Source organism: Alosa sapidissima, chromosome 16 (assembly GCF_018492685.1).
Source record: "Alosa sapidissima isolate fAloSap1 chromosome 16, fAloSap1.pri, whole genome shotgun sequence".
Lineage (NCBI taxonomy): Eukaryota > Metazoa > Chordata > Actinopteri > Clupeiformes > Clupeidae > Alosa > Alosa sapidissima.
In genome coordinates this window covers 2,404,896-2,427,627 of record NC_055972.1, presented here as the reverse complement: position 1 = coordinate 2,427,627, position 22,732 = coordinate 2,404,896, and the positions used below count along the sequence as shown (strand labels likewise).

The following is a 22,732-nucleotide window of genomic DNA, read 5'->3' as shown; positions in this document are numbered from 1 at the left end:
GCTGAACGATTTATTGCATTTGCGATAATATCGCGATATGATGAAATACGATTTTCAAACCGCAAAGGCTGCGATTTGTAATATTTGTAATCACCAAAACACATTTATACTTGCGCTTGCCGACGCGCCACCGACTCTTCTCACCGACCACTGAAGAAGCAAAAAACGTAAACAAGAGGACCAGCTAACAGTGTCAAGAAAGGTCTGATCAGTAGAGCTACTTTGGTTAAAAATAAACCTCTTCATTACCCTTTGCCCGAACCTGCCATGTCCCTGGTTCTAGTTCATAATTCCCCTGTGCTGCTACTCTGGCTGGTAACTTCGTTCTCTTGTCCAGCTGACGATTAAAACTCCACAACTGTTTAGGCTGCACAGCAGCCATTCACCTGTGCACTGGGGACTTTGTTTACTGGAGTACAGTGACAGTGGGGGCATTTGCGATATCCAAGGGGGTTGGCGGCACAAACATTTAATCTCACAGGTAATGAAATGATGCATAATGTTATCCGCAAGTAGTTGACACAGCTAACCACCAAAAACCCAGCTGTTCTAACATTAGCTTACCAGCTCAGGCTCTAGGCTACATACATGCTGCTAACTGCTGATAACTTTGCCTGTTTAAAGAGTTTTGTCTCCGCGATTGGCTTTGTTGTGATATGAACAAACGAGTTAATTTGCATGCATGCGTATTGCGCTGCGGTGTTGATGATGCTAACCTTTAGTTAACACCGAGCTGAACGGTCATTCGGCCGCATTTATTTGCGCTGCAACAATCTACAGTAGTTTGTTCCGATTCACGTGCAAGTAGCCTACAGAGGAGAGGAGCGGGTGTGTGTGGGTGTGGGTGTGGGGGTGTGTGTGGGCGTGGGCGCGCGTGTATGGAGAGCACAGGACAATGAGAAGCCGTGTCAGTGCCACTGTATGTATTTGTTAACTAACGAAAGAAGGTCATATCTACATGAAATAGAAACGAATCAGAATCATTAAATGTTTACAAGGCTGGAAGTTCAACAAATATAGGTCTACCAATGTGATTGAAATATTTTTTATTTAACTATTTTATTCATCAATCTTATTCAATGACCTAATGCCATCATAACATAGGCCTGGGCTCCAGGAAAGAACAGTTTATGTTTAACTTATCTAATTTTGTGTTGGTCATACTATAGAATAATATATTGCTTGTCTTTGTTGAATAAGACAGAAGATAAAGAGCTTAAAAATAATCGCATATTGCATCGCAATATTGGTGAGAAAAAACGCAATTAGATTTTTTTCCAAAATCGTTCACCCCTACACCCATCCCATTTGGATATCTTATATTGTATTTGTACCAAAAATGACATTGTAGCCTACAGTGATTCGAAGAGCAGTAAACAGTGTTGTAGGCTGCGTAGATCAGCTGGCTAACGCTGCTTTTGCCAGCTGCCCTGTCAAACGCCAGGTCAAATTACGCCTGGTCAAATTTTGTATATTTTCATTCAGACAAGAAAGATACGTTTAGATTCCCATGTGAACAGTTTAGGAAAAAAATACATATTTAGAAATTTGCTTTGCCATTTTTCTACTGTCCCAGAGATGTCCCAGACATCATTCTATTGTGTCCCGGGGGCATTTTTTATAGTCCCCGGGACGTCGGGACATCGTTAAATTCGAGCCCTGGACAGGAGATGGCGTTGGTCATCCCATATCACGTGGACTACACTGAATCAGACTCTGATTAGTGGCAACCTGGCAATCCGGAGCAGATAGCTACTGACGCAGCCATGCAGAACAGTGAAACACTGCAAAGACATAATATTCCCGCTTATCTCTAAATACAGTCACACACAGATATACACAGGCACAGTACAGATATCATAGTCATTACCTAGAATCATACCTTTAGTATCAAAGTGACCCACTAATGAGAAATGCAGAACATTAAACCACATATTGGAATATTGGACATAATGCAGAACATTAAACCACATATTGGAATATTGGACATAATGCAGAACATTAAACCATATATTGGAATATTGGACATAATGTTCTATTCCACTTTCTCTCAAGGGACACCATACTGCAAAGATCACATGCCATATAGCTCTTACATTGTGTTGCTAGGGACAACATACTGCAAAGATCACATGTCATATAGCTCTTACATTGTGTTGCTAGGGACACCATACTGCAAAGATCACATGCCACTAGTGTTGTCACGATACCAAAATTATGACTTTGACACGAAATATACTGTATTGAAATGAAAAAATAATAGTCTACATTTCAGTCAAACACAGCAGCCAAATACAACATAAAAATACATTTTTATAGACTTTACAGATTTTATAGAGTTATATCTGATTGTTTTCATGGAGCTGTAGCCTTGCTGAGGTTAGACAATACCGAAATAAAAGTACTCAGAAATAATTATTGCCCAGATGTAGGATAGGCTACCCGAAAGACGCTAATTAAAGCCCACAGCATAGCCTATAATACCACCAAAGCGTATTGACTCATAATAATAGCGGCTTATTGTTACGTGGTAGCAAATCATGTTATCAAAGAAATAGACGTAATGTAGGAATGCACACAGACATATTGCAACAGGTAATGGTGTAGGCCTATCTGACGAAGACCTGAGTGGTTGGAACGTCGTACTTGTACACTGGGCGCGAAGAAGACCATCCTCACATTTTTTTCCTTTGCAACTGCCAAAGAAATCCCATGAACACGGGAAGTCCTAGGGTAGCCTATACTGTACATCAGATGGCCTAAAGATTGGGCCTCTTTGCATAGCATTCAGTGATTTGCATGCAGTAATTTCTGTACATCTTGCTGTCATGTCCATGATTTATCTTTTGCAACCAGATCAACCAGACAGTCGTGTCTGGCCACATAAAAAACACTGACCTTGATCTAGCCTAGTTTGACTATTTAAAGCTACTTTATTGCCAAAACACAACACAATGTAAATTAACTATAACAAACAATAAAGGACTTAATCACACAAAGTAGGCCTACTATTTTACTGACTATAAAAAATAATAATTATGTAGGAAGTTTAGAACCCAGAATTGAACTGCACACTACAAAAGTGCACCGAATTCAACACAAATGACCCAATACACTTGGAGGAGGTAGGAGTCCTTTCTTTTCCAGATATCTTAGGATTTCGCCGTAGTATCGTTTCAGTATCGATCATTGTGATATTTATGGCAGGTATCATATCAAAGTCATAATTTTGGTATCGTGACAACACTAATACCCCATACATTTACTAAATCCAGGAGGTGTATACAAGAGAAGGCCCGTTGCAGCAGAGTAAGTGTCACATGATCCCTAGTGGGTCCACGTTGTCACACGCAGGTCTAATGTTTATTTTGTGTAGCGAGATCAACACGTAGCCTACAAGGGATTTTGTGCAGCTACTTCTGTTCACGTAGCATTGATGAGACAGTATTTTTTTCCTACATGGTATTATATGGAGAGAAAACATTTGCCTTTGAGTATTTTAGTAGTCAGTTGTAAACAAAGTACTCTTCTCATGTAACCCTTTTGTAAATGGACTAAAGTTCGCTCTAAATATCTACGTGTATCGATTATGCTAACCGTTAGCATCTCTATGGGATTTCTCATATACATTAGCCATAAGCTAACGCATTAGTTTCTATTCTGTAACTTGGAATGCTAGCCTACATGATTTCTCTTAAACAAAACATCGAAGGGAATAACTGAGATGTACTCTGTTGGTCTGCTTAGTTTTACAGTGAATCCTAAGTAAAGGTTTTTGAAAGGAACTTCAGCTTCAGACTTTCTCTTGAGACACTGTTAGGCCTAGTCATCTTCTCTAATGTAGCTGGCTAGACCATGTCATTGCCACACACACAAGTGGGGGCAAAATTGGAAATGTGTCATAGAGTGACAATGCATTGGTTGATTTGGTTAAAAAGTCACAGGTAAGGTTATTGGTTATTATTGTATTGATGCTATTCATAAATAATGAGCTGTAAAGTAACTCAGATTTTTTTAAAGGATATCGACTAATTATCGTTATCGTCAAAATCACAAAAAATATCGAGATATTATTTTTTGTCCATATCGCCCACCCCTAGTTTTAACCAAATATGTGCACTATTAATTAATTAAACAAATAAAAAAAATAGATGTAACAAAATTCACAAACAAGAATATAAGAATATAAAAGAATTCCGAAGTGCAGTAAGCGAAAGCTAAAAAGAAAATTCCCACCAATTTTACGCACCGGAAACAGCTGTTTCAATCAGCTGCTGTGCTGCTCGTGTTTTGCCAAAAATGGATGACAACGCGATTAACCTGTGCGACATGAGAGAGACTAGTGATGGGCCCTAATAACTTGAGGAGTTCGATGTGGAAGTACTTTGGATTTTTGGTACTGTATATCAAACTATGGAGAAGAACAAAGCGGTAGGCTATGCAAACTGTGCAGTCGAGTTCTATGTAGGCGATATTTGTTTGACATTTCTAATTGTAAACACCGCTACGTTGAAATCTGCAGTAATGTTTGTCACTGATGTGATGGCAGTATACTCGGCTTATTGTTTTTCGAGAATGTTGCACTCTTGTTTGTCATTGTGCACGAAACTTCACGCCAATAAATCATCAGAAATATTGCTGGCTTGCGTCTACAAGCGCCCTCTTTACGTTCGTCCTAATGCCTGTTATTTTTTTGTGGATTGGCCTATATTTGGCGTCTTTTGACATGAAAAATCGATTTTACAATCGATTCAATGAACACTTATGTCTCAAATTGAACAGGATCTTTTCACAAAAGTGACCGCACTAGACTGCACAGTTGGATCTTGAACTGGAGCCTTGTGTCGTTGCTGTGACCAGGCGTGTGTGTGTGTGCGCGTGTGCACGTGCGTGTGTGTGTGTGTGTGTGTGTGTGTGATGTCTGTCCTGACTCACTCCACAGAGTGGAGTTTGAGTTTCCGTTGCTGTTGCCCTGTACTGATTGGACTGTGTGTTTTCTGTAGTGGTCTCTAAGCAACCTCCCTGACTGGTAGGGGGAAGTGTGCGTGTGTGCGCCGTTTAGGGCATTTCTACACACTACTCTGATGAATGGAATCCCATCCACACCACTGATGCCCCTCAGTAGCTCTGCAGTAAGAGGCTTCCAGGCACTCCATCAGAAATACACACACACTCTCCAACAGACACACACACACACACACACACACACACACACACACACACACTCTCCGACAGAGGGGTTGAGTCTGAGCCAATAACGTGGCTGTGAGCATATTGACACAAAACTGTGTGGAGTGTATGATGTGACTTCACGCTGTCCTGTGCCCCTGCTTCTGTCCATACTGGTGACTGTGTGTGCGTGCGTGCGTGCGTCTGGGCCGTTTGTTCTGTGGCTGGGCCTGCGGCATGGCTAGTGCTCTGGAACAGCAGGCAGCCATAATGTGACGTGTGAGAGAGAGAGTTTAGAACATTGGTTTCCTTCCAACATGCTTTTGCTCACTTCCACAACCTCTGAAACTGCTCTCAGTGCGTGTGTCTCTGGGGCCGTTTATACGAGGACGATTGCGAAGGAAGACGACAAAATATTTTATCATAAGTGCCTTTCGTTTACACGGCGACCCCGCCATCGGGGCTTGAAGACGCACAAATCTGAAGACTCCTTCCAGAGTGTAGAGTTTTGAAGACGACCCGTGTTGCGTCTCCGTCTAAACGGCTAAACCAAAGATCCTTGATTACCTCTCTGGCTAAACTGTCAAATTAGAATGTCTGCGCGTGACGTAGAAATAAATAAATGATGCGCAATACCCGCAATCCCGCGCTGAAATGTATACCCTATCTTCCTGTGTGGGTGTGTGTGTTTCTGTGTACGTGTTGTGTTCCACCTTTCTAGAACCTTGTTCTGTTGCGGGTTCCATGGTGTTCTGCGTGGGCCTGTGTTTGCTATTTTAGTTGTAGGTAGCAGTGGTGTTTTTTACCGTTGTGGTCATGGAGATCACAGAATTTACACACACACACACACTCTATGTGGGATAGTGGTGGGCAGCTCTGGTGGATGTTATGAATGGCGCTCAGTGTAGTCAGATGAGGTGATAAGAGGCGACCGTTGCGATGGTATTACTTCATCATGATGACCCAGCAGCAGTGTGTGTGTGTGTGTGTGTGTGTGGTACCATCAAAGCACGAACCCTACTGTATATTACACCCAACTCCGCAAGAAAATGCAACCGTTGCACACATACTAAACGGATGCTACAATTACAAAGGACTATATGTGGCCAGACACGACTGTCTGGTTGATCTGGTTGCAAAAGATAAATCATGGACATGACAGCAAGATGTACAAGCACAGCACTGTAAAACGTAACTGGATCCATCATAACACATCTGACAGTGATTACTTCCAAAACATTCCAAACACTCCTGACATTGCAATTGTAAATGAGGCTATGAAATCTGTATTTATCGTTGAGGTGGGCTGTTGTTTTGACCTGTATATGGACACTACTTGCTACTATTCCAAACTATTGAAATATCAACCACTGGTTGGTCTCATTCACCAACTTGGATACAACTAGTAACTCTGGTATTTGTAAGTTTAGGCCATGTCCATAAGAGAGTGTGTGTGCGTGCGTGCGTGCGTGCGTGCGTGCGTGCGTGCGTGCGTGCGTGCGTGCGTGCGTGCGTGCGTGCGCGCGCGTTTAGGCCATGTCAAAAAGAGTGTGTGTGTGTGTGTGTTAGGGATGCACGATATATCGGTGGCCGATAAGTGAAAAAATGAAAATATTATTATCGGTCCGATAACAGAATTCTGGCCGATAATTTGCGCCGATATTTTTTCCTACTTTAGGCCTACGTAAGGTCCGTCTGGCTACACTGAGCTACTTGAGCTTGGTTATACTTTTTCCTCAATATAATGTCAGCGGTGTGAATGTATTTCACCACCACTAACAAAAACTGTGGATATGCGTTCATTTGGGTATCTGTGCATCTCAAAATCGTCTCGTGAATGATCCGCTATTTAACCTTACCAGAGCGGAGCTCAGCCCTATCTAGAGCTGTCTTGTGCTGGTGTGTTTGCACTTTACCGTGCTAATCGGGGAAACAAATAAGCAAACTCGTTAGTGGGACGAGTACATAAGTAGGCCTAGTTCTAAGTTGTGTTTTAGTATTATATTTGCATTACGTTAGCTTGGGTTTTGTATTACTACCTAGAAATATACTAACCATTCCTGCTTCAGTTCCAGACAGGTCATCATAATAAGTTATTAAAACCTTCTAACCCCTTTCATTTCTGCTGCAGCAGGTTGTGCGCAACAGAGTAGACGGACATAAGATACAGTCTGAGGAGTTGCAGCTTTATTCAGTTGAAACTAAACATAAGTTTCCCTCACAAACTCTGATTTAGTCACTATACTATAGCTTATTCCCAGCTGAGCCGTTTATGAGCGTAAATGAAGAAATGAAGACTATTAGTTTTATTGGAAATGACTATTCAGCATCCATAAGTATAGTTCATTTTGACTGACATGACGAAGCAACTGATACAGCATTTGCAATTTGTATGAAAATATATTCAAACAGTTCAAGTTACACCTGTCCTACACCACAGACTCTTATAGGTCCACATGCACAGACCCCTATCGGTCCACATGCACAGACTCCTATAGGAATACAAGGTCCACATGCACAGACTCCTATAGGAATACAAGGTCCACATGCACAGACCCCTATAGGTCCACATGCACAGACTCCTATAGGAATACAAGGTCCACATGCACAGACTCCTATAGGAATACAAGGTCCACATGCACAGACCCGTATGGGTCCACATGCAGTGTTTCCCACAGAATTGAATTCTGTTTGTGGTGGTTGGTTTGCAGAATTAACTTGGAACACAACAGTTTTTAACAAATTAACACAGCGTGGTTATGATACTAACCAGATTTCATCACGATTAAGTACAACCTGGAAAATCAGTGTGTGGTGGTCAATGTTGATATTGTGGTGGGCCGCCACAAATAAGTCAATGTATGGGAAACACTGCCATGCACAGACCCCTATGGGTCCACATGCACAGACCCCTATAGGTCCACATGCACAGACCCCTATAGGTCCACATGCACAGACCCCTATAGGTCCATAGGTCCACATGCACAGACCCCTATAGGTCCACATGCACAGACCCCTATAGGTCCATAGGTCCACATGCACAGATCCCTATAGGTCCACATGCACAGACCCCTATGGGTCCACATGCACAGACCCCTATAGGTCCACATGCACAGACCCCTATGGGAACCGGAAGTGTAAAAGGAAGTGTCAGACTACTCTTGCGTGGGTGGGTGTGGCTTGGTAGTCTTTAAGACTGAGGAGGTCCAGCTGGCCAAAAATACCCTAGCGAACTCGAGACGCCTCCTTTGGCACGTGCTCCTCCAGCCTTGGCGTGCCGCCCCCTCCAGCCTTGGCATGTGCCCCTGGGCAAACAGCCATCCAGTCATGACTCACTCCACTCATTCATTTCCTGCTGCGCCCCATCGCTCTCCTTGCTCTCTTTCTCTCTTCTCTTTCTCTCTTCTCTCTCTTTCTCTCTTCTCTCTCTTTCTCTCTTCTCTCTCTCTCTTTCTCTCTTCTCTCTCTTTCTCTCTTCTCTCTCTCTCTCTCTCTCTCTCTCTCTCTCTCTCTCTTCTCATTCTCTCTTCTCTATCTCTTTCTCTCTTCTCTCTCTTTCTCTCTCTTTCTCTCTTCTCTCTCTCTCTCTTCTCATTCTCTCTTCTCTCTCTCTCATTCTCTCTTCTCTCTCATTCTCTATATAACTCTCCTCGCTCTCTTTCTCTCACACACACTCTCTTTCATGCTCACTCTTTCTCTAACCAAAATCCTTCTGATGTTGGCCTATCCCAGCATGATCTATTGTTCCGTCTCCTTGGTGATCTCCAAACGTTTCCTGCTGTCCTGTTTGCCTTATAGATCTTCCAACATTCCCTGCACCCCTGTTGCCTTGACTGCAGAGATTTCCCATCAGTTCCCACGCTGGTCCCTCATATGCGTCCCAGAACCCCCTGCTCTGGTCCCTTCAGATATATCCCAGAACCCCCTGCTCTGTTAAGCAGACCCTCATATGCGTCCCAGCATTCTCTCTCTCCATCTTTTCAACTTTTCATCAGAGGTGCGTTTAAATTAGCAAAAAAGGCAGAAGTTTCTGTTTACCTTGAGTTTTTCGTTTCACTCTTAAACGGTTTGAGGAAGTAGTTCTCCCTGAACATGCTGAGAGTTGGATGGAGGGTTACCGTAGAAATGGAATGTTTACACAGAATGGTTCCAAATGAACTGTTTAGAGACATCCTGTTGGCTGAGGATGTTCTCTTCTATTCAGGCCATCCGATGGTCCCTGTGACCACTTTACTTCAGCAGATCCCTGTGTTGTAACTCTGGTGATCTGCTGGACCACAGAGCCAGCTCTGGGCCTTATCTCTCTGCCGTCTTGGCTGTGCTATTGAGTGGCCTGTAGGCTCAAGAGACTGTTGGAACATTTGCATGCGTCCTTATCAGACACAATAGACTTTTTAACTGCTATCATCAGCAGCGGCTGCTGTAGACAGGAGAAAGGTGACGCTGCTCTCTGACCTGAGTTTGTGGAAAAATGGATTCTGATGGATGTTTTTTATGTGCCAGCACTGCTCCACTGTGCCATCCCCTGCCTGGCATGGCACTGGGCAGCAGTGGTAGGAAGTAAAGAGTTGTCGGGTAAAGGAGTCGTTGCTGGTTCAAGCCCAGCTCTGGTCCTGCCTGACCCTGTCAGAGTGTCCTTGAGCAAGACGCCGAACCCCAGTGCTCCCTGTGTGCAGCTTGGCACCTGTATGGCAGCCTGTGTGTGAATGGGTGAAATGTGAGGCATGAAATTGTAAAGCACTTTGAGGGCTTTGAGCCTGTGCGTGTGTGTGTGTGTGTGTAGTGGTGAATAAAGCTCTGCTCATCATCTCCTGTGCGTGCGTGTGTGTGTGTGTGTGTAGTGGTGAATAAAGCTCTGCTCATCATCTCCTGTGCATGCGTGTGTGTGTGTGTGTGTGTGTGTGTGTGTGTGTGTGTGTGTGTGTGTGTGTGTGTGTGTGTGTGTGTGTAGTGCTGAATAAAGCTCTGCTCATCATCTCCTGTGCGTGCGTGTGTGTGTGTTTGTGCAGGTAGTCGGGCGTACGTGCTGTTGTCCCTGAGCCAGCAGGATGGCATCGAGCAGCACATGGACTTTGACAATCGCTTCACGCTGCTGGAGCTGTTTGCTGAGACCACGTCCTCTGAGGAGCACGGCATCTCCTTCGAAGGCATCCACCTGCCACAGGTATATATATACCCAGCACCTCTTATACCCAGCACCCTTTACACCCAGCACCCCTTACACCCAGCACCCCTTACACCCAGCACCCCTTACACCCAGCACCCCTTACACCCAGCACCCCTTACACCCAACACCCCTTACACCCAACACCCCTTACACCCAACACCCCTTACACCCAACACCCCTTACACCCAACACCCCTTACACCCAACACCCCTTACACCCAACACCCCTTACACCCAACACCCCTTACACCCAACACCCCTTACACCCAACACCCCTTACACCCAACACCCCTTACACCCAACACCCCTAATACCCAACACCTCTAATACCCAACACCTCTAATACCCAACACCTCTAATACCCAACACCCCTTATATCCAACACCCCTTATACCTAATACCCCTTATATCCAACACACCTCACGGCCAGCACCCCTTATACCCAGCACCCCTTATACCCAGCACCCCTTATACCCAACACACCAACACGCCTTATACCCAGCACCCCTTATACCCAACACACCAACACACCTCACGCCCAACACACCCCACCATGTCCTCAGAGGAGCACGGCATCTCCTTCGAAGGCATCCACCTGCCACAGGTGTGTATGTATATATATATATATATATACCCAACACACCTTATACCCAACACGTGTGTGTGTTAGTGTTGCACGGTGTATCAATACTAAAAAGGTATCAAGATGCCTTCACGCAAAAAACGATATGATTTCCGACGTTTTTAGAATCGATACTTTATTAAAATAATAACGTTCTGTGTCTGTGTGAACTGGTGCTCTCTGCTCCTTGCACGCATCTAGGCAAGTGGGCGTGTCAAGCAGGCAGCTCTGAGTGAGTGAGTGCGCAGCAACGTCAACTAGTTCTTTGCCGACAGTCCTCGGCCTTGGGGATAAAACAAAAGGTGATGTGAAATCTGGACTGGAACTATTTCAGATACATCGCAAATAGTGAAGGCAAGCCATCAGGTACACAGAGGCCCGTTTGTAAAATATGTTTCAAAGTCATTTAAAAGCAGTAGACTACGCATGGAACTTTGCTAAACACCTCGCAGACATATCCCAACATTTTTAAAGAGTTCAAAGAACGACAGGTTAACGAATATGCTATAGAAAACACAACTACATGGTTAGTGCCAAGTTCTTCTCTTCTGTTTTAGTCTAGCCTAAGTGAAACGAGTATGGTTCTCTGGGATAAAGCGAACCTTCCTTCGTCAATGAATTTTGACAAGACATAACGAGCTGTAATAATTTTGACGAGACATAACAAGCTGTAATCGTGCTAACGTGATGAAAACGCGATGTTCACGCCAGAATAACATTACCAACACTAATCGATCTATTTCATGTTCGGTCAGTAGCCTACTACTGGTAATATTTGTCATGGCATGTAGACTGCAATTTGTTCAATAATTATTGCCCAGATGTAGGATAGGTTACCCGAAATGCGCTAATTAAAGCCCACAGCATATAATACCACCAAAGCGTGTTGAGTCCTAATAATAATAGCGGCTTATTGTTACGTGGTAGCAAATCATATTATCAAAGAAATAGACGTAATGTAGGAATGCACACAGATATATTGCAACAGGTAATGGTGTAGTCCTACCTGACGAAGACCTGAGTGGTTGGAACGTCGTACTTGTGCACTGGGCGCAAAGAAAACTATCCTCACATTTTTCCCTTTGCAACTGTCAAAGAAATCCCATGAACACGGGAAGGCCTAGGGTAGCCTATACCAGACATGTCAAAGTCAAGGCCCGAATGAATTATCTACGGCCCCCGGGATGATATTTGATTAGTATTAGAACCGGCCCGCAGGCTACAGCCGCCGGCTGCTGTTTTGCACGCACCAATACTCTATTCCCCACAATGCAACGGTATCCCACGAACTCACTGCGGCGCCACAAGTGGGCCTCGACTTCATTATTCATCAGTATTCAGTCATAGGGCAAATGTCAACTTTCAGCTACCCCACTCCCCAGTGTTGTGCCTGAGCGCGTTCATTGAACGAAAGTTCATGAACTCGTTCATATTTTGAGCGAACGTGAACTGAACGTACTGTATTACTACTGCCTGATGAACGTTACTGTGAACTCGTTCATTCTGGTGTCTGTGAACGGCACGCTCTTTCAGTTTAACTTCGTTGAATAGGGTGCTAGATTTCTACAGAGCCTTCCACGTGTAAACCCGGCTAAAACACACCATAAAAAGGCCTTAATATGGCAGCATGCAGGTCACCATTTGTCAAACTATGGGCCGCGGTCCGCAATGTGGACAATGGTCTGCAGAGTGAAATTATTCCCGGGCCATCCTCAGATAATTTGCTGCGCAATTGGTCAAGGAGCCGCGGACAGAAAAAGAAAACAAACATTTCTGCAATTAGTAGGAAATACTTGTTTGGTGTCATCAAACATAGAGGCATAGAATTAAGTCGTGGTATGAGCGTTTATTCAATGCATGCGTGTGCACTTTGGTAGAAAAGCTAAGCTTCAACCTATTGGAAGACTATTTAATTATGATACGACATTTAATAGAACGACGTGGATTTATGCAACTTCCATAAAAAAACAGAGCACAGACTGTATAAAACGCTGTTTGGCATTAAGTATCAAAGTCAGCCAAAAGCTATTAATTAGTCTTAGTTAAAGATCTCCAGATCAGTGATTTAAGCATGATCTGATCCGCCATTTACCATTTACAAAAGCTGGTATTGTGTTTCCTGAATCCTTACATTCAGGCATTCAAATTAAATGTAATTAAATAGCATATAAATATTCTATCAGTGTATGATGCTTGCATTAGGGAAACATCCCAAAACAACGGCACCCATATAACTGCTGTTGTTTTGAGAAGTATTTCTCATACAAGCATCATGCAACAATGCAAAAACAATTAAACTATTGTAGGCCTAATTATATTTTACATTAGTAAAGCAGTACTCTGATGTGCATGTTTTCACAAACTTTTGTGAACAATCTTAGCACTTTAAACATTGACTGTTTTGAAGTGCATATATAACAATATAGTATAAAAATAATAATAATTGTGTTATCATTATGATAATTTGATGGGGGGGGGGGGTGAGTTCATGTAGGTGGGCCCTATGACCCCAAAGTATGCCTTGACTGGGCCTCAGGTCAAAGAAGTTTGAGAAATGCTGATGTAGACGACAAAGCAGCAAGGAGGCATCATACTGTATGGTCATTTAAACAAGTTTTATGACAAGGTCGGTGAGGATGGGAAAAATCGTACATTTCTGTGCAAACTTTGCCCGCACTTCAGTCACAGTCATTAATCATTTAATCATTAAAAAAAATACAGTACACGTCTTCAATAGGTTACGTGCAGTCATTTTAATATGTTTTAATAAACATTGAACCAGTCCGGCCTTGGTTTGTAGCAAATTAGTTTTTTTGGTCCTCTAATGTATTTGACTTTGACATCCCTGGCCTATACTGTACATCAGATGGCCTAAAGATTAGGCCCTTCTGCATAGCATTCAGTGATTTGCATGCAGCAATTTCAACACTGACCTTGATCTAGCCTAGTTTGGCTATTTAAAGCTACTTTATTGCCAAAACACAACACAATGTAAATTAACTATAACAAACAATAAAGGATTTAATCACACAAAGTAGGCCTACTATTTTACTGACTATAAAAAATAATAATTATGTAGTAAGTTTAGAACCCAGAATTGACCTGCACACTACAAAAGTGCACCGAATTCAACACAAATGACTCAATACACTTGGAGGAGGTATGAGTCCTTTCTTTTCCAGATATCTTAGGATTTCGTTTCATTATCGAGCATCGTGATATTTATGGCAGGTATCGTATCGAAGTCATAATTTTGGTATCGTGACGACACTAGTGTGTGTGTGTGTGTGTGTCAGTGTCAGGGAATATGCTCGTGCGTGCGTGTGTATTCTGTTCTAGTGTAATTATTCTCGTGTGTGTGTGTGTGTGTGTGTGTGGGACAGATTCCGGGGAAGCTGCTCTTCTCCTTGGTCAAGCGCTACCTGTGTGTGACGTCGCTGATGGACAAGCTGAACACGGCTGGCTCGGAGTCCAGCATTGAGCCTTCGTCCTCCTCGCCCTCCTCCTCCTCCTCGGCGGCCTCGGAGCAGATGCGTCTCCAGCGGGAGTTTGAGTTCACCATGGCGATGGCCAACCTCATCTCCGAGCTGGTGCGCGTCATGGGCTGGGACCGCAACCGCCAGCCGCCGTCGCTCCTTGGAGCGTCCGCTCTCCTAGGGGGAGGGGCCAGCGAGGACGGCCCCGAGGATTCCGACGCGTGTCCACGCCGCGCGCTCCGCTCCATCTTCCAGCCGCGCTTCAGCGCCTCGGTGTCCGTCAACGCGGCCGCCGCCGCTGTGGCCCTGGCTACCGTCTCCGGGGCGACCGCGGCTGCTGCCACGGCAACCGCGTCCGTGGCGCCGGCGAAGAAGAAGGTGGCGGTGAACGGCTTCAAGACGCGCACGGACTTCAGCACGCGCTCGGCCTACGTGGAGTACATCCAGGACAACCTGAAGAGCGGCATGATGGTCCGCATGCTGGAGGACTACGAGGAGGTGTCGTCAGGGGACGAGGGAGAGTTCCGCTACAGCAACGACGGCTCACCGCCCGTACAGGTACACACACACTCGCACACACACACATGCAGACACATATACACCATCATCCTGTCTGAGAAATATCTATCGTTGCATCTAAGGTGTGATCCTGATCTAAAGACCAGCTTGTGTGTGTGTGTAGGTTTACTGGAACTCTCTATCTCGTACCTACTGGGTGCACTGGCACATGATTGAGATCCTGGGCAGCGGAACCAGTGGCCAAGCAGAGAAGGAGACTCAGGACAAGGCCTCAACACTCACCGAGACGCTTAAACTGACCACAGGTAACACACACACACACACACACACACACACACACACAGACTCAGGAGAAGGCCTCAACACTCACGAGACGCTTAAACTGACCACAGGTAACACACACACATATACACTCACACACACACACACACACAAAGACTCAGGAAAAGGCCTCAACACTCACCGAGACACTTAAACTCACCAGAGGTAACACATACACACACACACACACACACATACACACAGACTAAGGAGAAAGCTTCAGGTCATGTCTACACGAAAACGATGGGTATTTATTTATTATTTTATTTAGCATTTTCACACCTTTAACGACACCGGTAAAAAAACAAATCTTGCATCCGCACAAAGAGATGAAAAACGCTGTAGTGCATATGCCAGGCAAGCAGATATCACCATGGCAATGCAGATGCCAGGCAAGCAGATATCACCATGGCAATGCAGATGCCAGGCAAGCAGATATCACCATGGCAATGCAGATGCCAGGCAAGCAGATATCACCATGGCAATGCAGATGCCAGGCAAGCAGATATCACCATGGCAATGCAGATGCCAGGCAAGCAGATATCACCATGGCAGTGCAGATGCCAGACAAGCAGATATCACCATGGCAATGCAGAGGCAGAATATAGAATTCTCTATTTTATACAGTCTATGCATTCTCCGAAGCACTCATGCCAGTTAAGCAGCTGTAAAACTAATAAAGTTAATTTTTACAGTTTGTGAAGGGTGCAGGCCAGTCCTTCATTTGGTCTCCTTTACTTTCTTTAGTCCGCAATTCACATTAGCTGTAGGCTATCATTGTAACATTATCCACGTTCACATCATCGTAAGTCCATACTAATCCACATTAGCTGTAGGCTATCATTGTAAGTCCATACTAAACGTTATTCCCTAGTAGTTCTAGGCTATTCTGTCGCCACATTTGTAATATCACTATAATGCCATTTACCTTCGTTACTAATTACCGATACTTTTTGCCTGCATCAAATCGCGCCTTGCATTCGCATTGAGTGCGCATCAACTGTAAGCTTATAAGCGACCTGTAGACAGGCTCATTTTTGACTAAACTATAGTCAAAAATATAAATGCATTTATTTATGTTGTAACTACGCACAAATGCATTTATTTATGTTGCACTACGCACAAATGCATTTATTTATGTTGCACTACGCACAAATTCATTTATTTATGTTGCACTACGCACAAATTCATTTATTTATGTTGCACTACGCACAAATTCATTTGAACTCAAACCGGCGTTTTTGCTGTTCACACGGCATGGCAAAACGGGGTTTAAAAACACCCTGGAACCTGTTTTGGAAAAATCTAGGTTTTGGTCACCTAAAACGCCGTGTTTGTTTGGAAGCGAGGCCAAAACAATAAAACACTTCACCGTTTTCACGAAAACTATCTTAGAACTATCTATCTAACAGGGTCCCAATCCTTCAATCAACATCAACAACAGGGAACACTTTTACTCACACTCTCTCTCTCTCTCTCTCTCTCTCTCTCTCTCTCTCTCTCTCTCTCTCTCTCTCTCTCTCTCTCTCTCTCACACACACACACACACACACACACACACACACACACACACACACACACACACACACACACACACACACACACACACACACACACACACACACACACACACAGCTGAATTTAGCTTGTTTGAAATTCTCGCACCTTCTGAGAGAATGGAAACCAGTACAAATATTTGGTTGCTAGGCAGTGTAGTGCTCTTCTCAACTTTCACTAGTTCATAATTTCCCATAGCACACACACACACACTTTCATGCAGCCCTCCATGTAGTCAGTATATTAAGTGTGCGTTGAAGTGACTAGTGACTACCCTGAGTTTTGACGATGATAGCTTCTATGTTTTTGTTATCTCAAAGGTTTTTGATTCTACACTTGACCTGATTAGGGTTGTGTTCCATTATTTATATGTTTCTTTAAAACTGGAGGATGCTTGAATTTGTTTCTTGGTGTGTGTGTGTGTGTGTTGTCTTTGACTGTGTTTGTTTATCTCTCTGTGTCTGGTTTCATGTGTAAGCCATGGTGACTGTGAAATTCGTTTGTCTGTCAAAACCTGTCTCTCTCTCTCTCTCTCATTCTTTGTGCGTGTGTGTGTGTGTGTGTGTGCGGTGCGTGTGTGTGTGTGTGTGTGGTCAGTGAGCCAGACGTTCTTCTCGAAGCCTCCGGGCGGGCTATACTCCCTGCCGTACCTGTGTGAAGGTGAGCGGGAGGAGAGGGGTCAGCTGAGCCGGGCCGAGTGGTGGGAGGTGCTCTTCTTCATCAAGAAGCTCGAACCCAAACAGCAGCAGGAGGTCAACCACATCCTGCTGCAGAACCTGGACGACGCACAGGTCAGTCTGATGCGCACGCACACACACACACACACGCACAGCACACACGCATGAACACACACCAGGGCTCTACAGTGCGCCCATTTCACTCGCACATGCGAGTAAAAATGATGCCGTGCGAGTGCAAAAAAATATTTAGGCGCACTGGTGCGAATGACTTCAAAATACACCGCAACATCGAGAAACATTACTGGTGCAAACCATAGAATCACGCCGCGAATTCAGCATAAAAACTACACCTCCCATCAACGTTAGCAGTTTCGCGTTGTGACTCGCTATAGTAGTCGCTTCTATCAAATCCAAGAGCGCGAAGAAAAAGCGGAAAGTTAGACTAGCCAGCCAAGATACAAAGATTGAAGAAATCAGTTCTTCTATCCACCGAATTCATTGGATATAGGAGGAACAGGATGAGATTCTGAGAATGCAGTGAGAGAAGGAAAGGTAACCTAACTTGCCTTTTAGCCCAGTTGACGTATTGGCTGCAATATGCAAAATATAGCTGTAGCGAACCGGCACAAAAGTAGCCTCCCGTAATACTCCCATTTTATTCAAAGGTAGAATGCTACAACTCCAGGCTTCCACACATGCTTGTTTGTTTACACCGAATACAAGCTGAAGTGCAAAACGAAAGTAGGCCTAACATTTGCCTACTTTCCCCATCAATGCAGATATTTCAAATAAAAACTAAAAGTATAAAACATATATCATTGATTAGCCTATGTTGGGTTTTGTGGAAGAGAAAATGGACTGTTTTAGTAGTAGTATTAGGCAGTATGCAGTCAAATAGGTCACCATGGGCATATTTGATTTAGCTATAGATGGATTCACAAATAAATAAATTAGCCTACATTTGGCAGGATACTTGATATACAGGCTAAATGCAAATATGGTATTATATTATTTTACATTAACAAAATGTAGGATAATAGAACAGACTGAAAATAAAGTAGGCACTGATCTTTAAAATCCTGTTTCCTGTAGCCTAAATGTTGTCAGTCATTCTTAATATTCGCAATTGGTGCACTGGCATGTTTTAACTGTTAGCTGCAGTATAATGTTAGATTATGTGTAAGTTAAGTACAGAACTGACTGTGCGCCCAAATTTTTGTCTGTGCTCCTAAATTTTTTAACTTGGGCGCACAAGTGCTCCTGAAAAAAAATGTTAGTGTAGAGCCCTGCACACACACACACACGCGCACATGCACAGATGCACAGATGCACATGCACACTCATACGCACATGCGCACATGCACACACACACGCACATGCACACACACACACACACACATGCACACACACACGCACATGCGCACACACACACACACATGCACAGATGCACACACACACGCACATGCACACACACACATGCACACACACACACACGCACATGCGCACATGCACATGCACACACACACGCACATGCACACGCACACGCACACGCACACGCACATGCACACATGCACATGCACACGCACATGCACACACACACACACGCGCACATGCACACACACACGCACATGCACACACACACACACACACACACGCACATGCACACACACACGCACATGCACACACACGCACACACACACACACACGCACATGCACACACACACGCACATGCACACACACGCACACACACACACATGCACACACATAGACATGCAGACACACACGCACACACGCACACACGCGCGCACATACACGCACATGCACACACACATGCACACATACACACACACACACGCACACACACATACACACACACGCACACACACATACACACACACGCACACACACATACACACACACACGCACACACACATACACACACACACGCACAATCAACCACATCCTGCTACAGAGCCTGGTCGAGGCCCAGGTCAGTTTCATTGACTTTGTTGATTAAATACTACTGCAGACCATAAACATTTAATTCAACAGTGTTTGTCCTAAGATATGTTGCAGAATGCACAATGCTCACTGTGCGTGCGTGCGTGTGTTGGTGTGTGCTGTGCGTGCACGTATGTGTGTGCTGTGCGTGCGTGTGTGTGCGTGTGCGTAGATGTGCGAGCTGGACGAGGTGTCTCTGCTGCAGCTGAGCGTGCCCGGCGAGGTGGCGCGGCAGATCCTCCACTACCTGAGACGGACGCTGCAGTCGTCGTGCCTGGGCGACCTGGTCTGCTCGCACGCCTTCGCCAAACACTACCTGCGGCGCGGCGGTGCCGGTCTGCAGGACGAGGACCCCCTGGCCGCCGCCCACGGCCTGCTCGGAGGCCACCACAGCCCCCCCTCGTCCTCCGCCGGCGCCGCCGGCGCCTCGTCCTCCGCCATGGGCTCCGTGTCCAAGAAGCCCAAGAAGGAGCCGACGGCAGACGGGGGGGCGTCAGGTGGAGGCAGCGACACGGAGAGCGAGCTGCCCACAGAGGATGAGGCCAAGTACCCAGAGGACCTGGAGGAGAAGATGAAAGGTGCGTGCGTGTGCGTGCGTGTGTGCCTGTGTGTGTGTCAGGGTTGTGCAAGAAGCAGAATTGAATTCTTGCCTGCTTTAGCTGTGCGGTTCCTCGTCCTCGGACTGTTTACCTACCCAGCTTGTCAGGGTGTAGAGTTATCAGATGTGCACTCAGGCTGCTCGCTGCTACATATTCTGCAGATTACGACATTGATAGGCTTACAGAGTGTCCCAGTGCCTTCCGTTTTACTTCCGCTACAAGGGACCTGTCTTTCAAAAAAATATGAACGGGAGTTAATGGAGAGATAACAATTATTTTTTGGTCCAGTTTGAATTGTGCCACGAATTTCACATATGATGTGTGTGAATTTAAAAGATAATTTTTCACGTCAAGAAAGTACTGTTGTTCGTTAGACTTCAAAAGTTATGTTGGTTTTTGTGCGAATCCGCTCAGTGGACTACATCTCTCGTCTCGAACGATGTACGTCACCAACGTAATTAACGATAAGATTAGCTCTAGCTGTTATGTTAGTTAACGGTTGCATCTTGCTGCCTGCTATGTTATTTAACAGTATCAAATGTACGGTCTATAGACGAATACAACTTACCTAATGTGTTTAACCCTCTGACTCATGGTATTTTCATCGACAAGGAAAGCCCAATTAAGACCTGTTGCTGGTATGCTTGTACAATCTAGTGTGGCTGTGAATGAGCTAACGTCACTAGCGCGACTGATGGGTTTGTAGTGGCTGGAATTACGATCTTTCACAATGTTGTAATTCAATAGTTACGAAACAAACTGCAAATGTCTTTACATGAAAAATTGTCTTTAAAATTGCCAAACATCATATGGGTAATTCAAGGCACAAGTCAACCGGGACCAGAAAATAATTTCTTTTTCGTCATTGACTGGCGTTCAAAATTTTTTGAAAGATAGGGACATTTTATTGTTATTTTTCCGTTTTTTCGATGAACGTCCAAAAATTTTCCACACATCGCTGAAATGGTCAGGAGTGGTGATCTCCGTGGGTGAATCGCTTCTGCCATATTTAGATTGTGCATTAGACGAGACAAAAGCATTTAGTTTTCACATATTCGCTAAAGCCAACACATAAAAAAACACATATTCGATTTATATTCGACTTTAGAACTTCGTTCCAACAGCCCTAATACACACACACACACACACACACACACACACACACACACACACACACACACACACGACTCATTGACACCGTGAGAGGGAGAACCCTGTGGTGAAACGGCAGAGACGGTAGTAGCTATTTCATCACCAAGAGAGCAGTGTACACACAGTCCGTGACCTTGATTTGACCCCCAGTCACCGCACTGCTCACCTGTACCTCCACACAGGAGCTCATGAATCCCATCGCTGCTTTGCGTTTCTGTTTGATAAGATAATATAAGATAAGACTGTGTGTGTGTGTGTGTGTGTGTGTGTGTGTGTGGGCTATGAAGAGGGAACACTTTAGCATTAGGCTCAAGTGTAGCTGGCGGGATCAGATGCATGCAGCACTAAAGGCCAGTTTAGAGCTCAGGCAACAAGTGTTGTACACAAAAGAGTCGAGATGTGATGTTAGTGTGTCCAAGTTGTTTTAGAAACTACTGTAGCAGACATTATATTTGAAGGTTTCGCTGGCACCACGTCTGTTGCTATTCACTTGTTTTTGTCAAGTGACACTTGACACCTGACATGTGTCTGTGTGTTTCTGAGTAAGATATGTGCTGATGTGTGTGTGTGTGTGTGTGTGTGTGTGTTTCTGAGTAAGATGCGTGCTGAAGTGTGGTGTGTGTGTGTGTGTGTGTGTGGAGTTTAGAATGAAGTCAGTTTTTGCATTTCTAGTCAGTGTGTTTGTATAAAAAATGTTCAGGTGCAGGGAAAGAAGACTAACTGTGTGTGTGTGTGTGTAGCGTTTAACAGCCCTAAGGTGCAGGGGAAGAAGACTAACTGTGTGTGTGTTAGAGGTGGGCGACATGGACAAAAAATAATATCTCGATATTTTTTGTGATTTTGACGATAACGATAATTAGTCCGATATCCTTTAAAAAATTGTTTTTGTTAAAGTTTGAGTTACTTTACAGCTCATTATTTATGAATAGCATCATTACAATAATAACCAATAACCTAACCGGTGACTTTTTAACCAAATCAACCAATGCATTGTCACTCTGACACATTTCCAATTCTGCCCCCACTTGTGTGTGTGGCAATGACATGGTCTAGCCAGCTACATTAGAGAAGATGAATAGGCAGTTTCCCAAGAGAAAGTCTGAAGCTGAAGTTCCTTTCAAACCTTTACATAGGATTCACTGTAAAACTAAGCAGACCAACAGAGTACATCTCAGCTATTTCCTTCGATGTTTTGTTTAAGAGAAATCATGTAGGCTAGCATTCCAAGTTGCAGAATAGAAACTAATGCGTTAGCTTATGGCTAATGTATATGAGAAATCCCATAGAGATGCTAACGGTTAGCATAATCGGTAAACGTAGATATTTAGAGCGGACTTCAGTCCATTTACAAAAGGGTTACATGAGAATAGTTCTTTGTTTACAACTGACTATTAAAATACTCAAAGGTTAATGTTTTCTCTCCATATAATACCGTGTAGGAAAAAACGTGACTGTCTCATCAATGCTACT

At 44.3% G+C, this 22,732-nt stretch overlaps 1 protein-coding gene across 11 annotated transcripts in view; it reads left to right on the top strand.

Moving 5' to 3' along the window:
* LOC121685734 (cullin-9) overlaps positions 1–22,732 on the top strand; it is an 80,807-nt gene that overhangs the window by 6,378 nt on the left and 51,697 nt on the right. For 10 of the 11 annotated variants that reach the window (XR_006023422.1, XM_042066449.1, XM_042066448.1 and 7 more), the window contains exons 3-7: positions 10,179–10,333; positions 14,341–14,991; positions 15,116–15,257; positions 17,428–17,621; positions 19,684–20,089. Coding sequence is in view for 10 of the 11 variants with exons in the window: in XM_042066449.1 (XP_041922383.1) it covers positions 10,179–10,333; positions 14,341–14,991; positions 15,116–15,257; positions 17,428–17,621; positions 19,684–20,089 (1,548 nt within the window). In the remaining variant the exon portion in view is untranslated. Of the gene's footprint in view, positions 1–10,178; positions 10,334–10,870; positions 10,940–14,340; positions 14,992–15,115; positions 15,258–17,427; positions 17,622–19,683; positions 20,090–22,732 lie in introns of those variants that run through there. The other variant, XM_042066456.1, reaches the window with a different exon arrangement.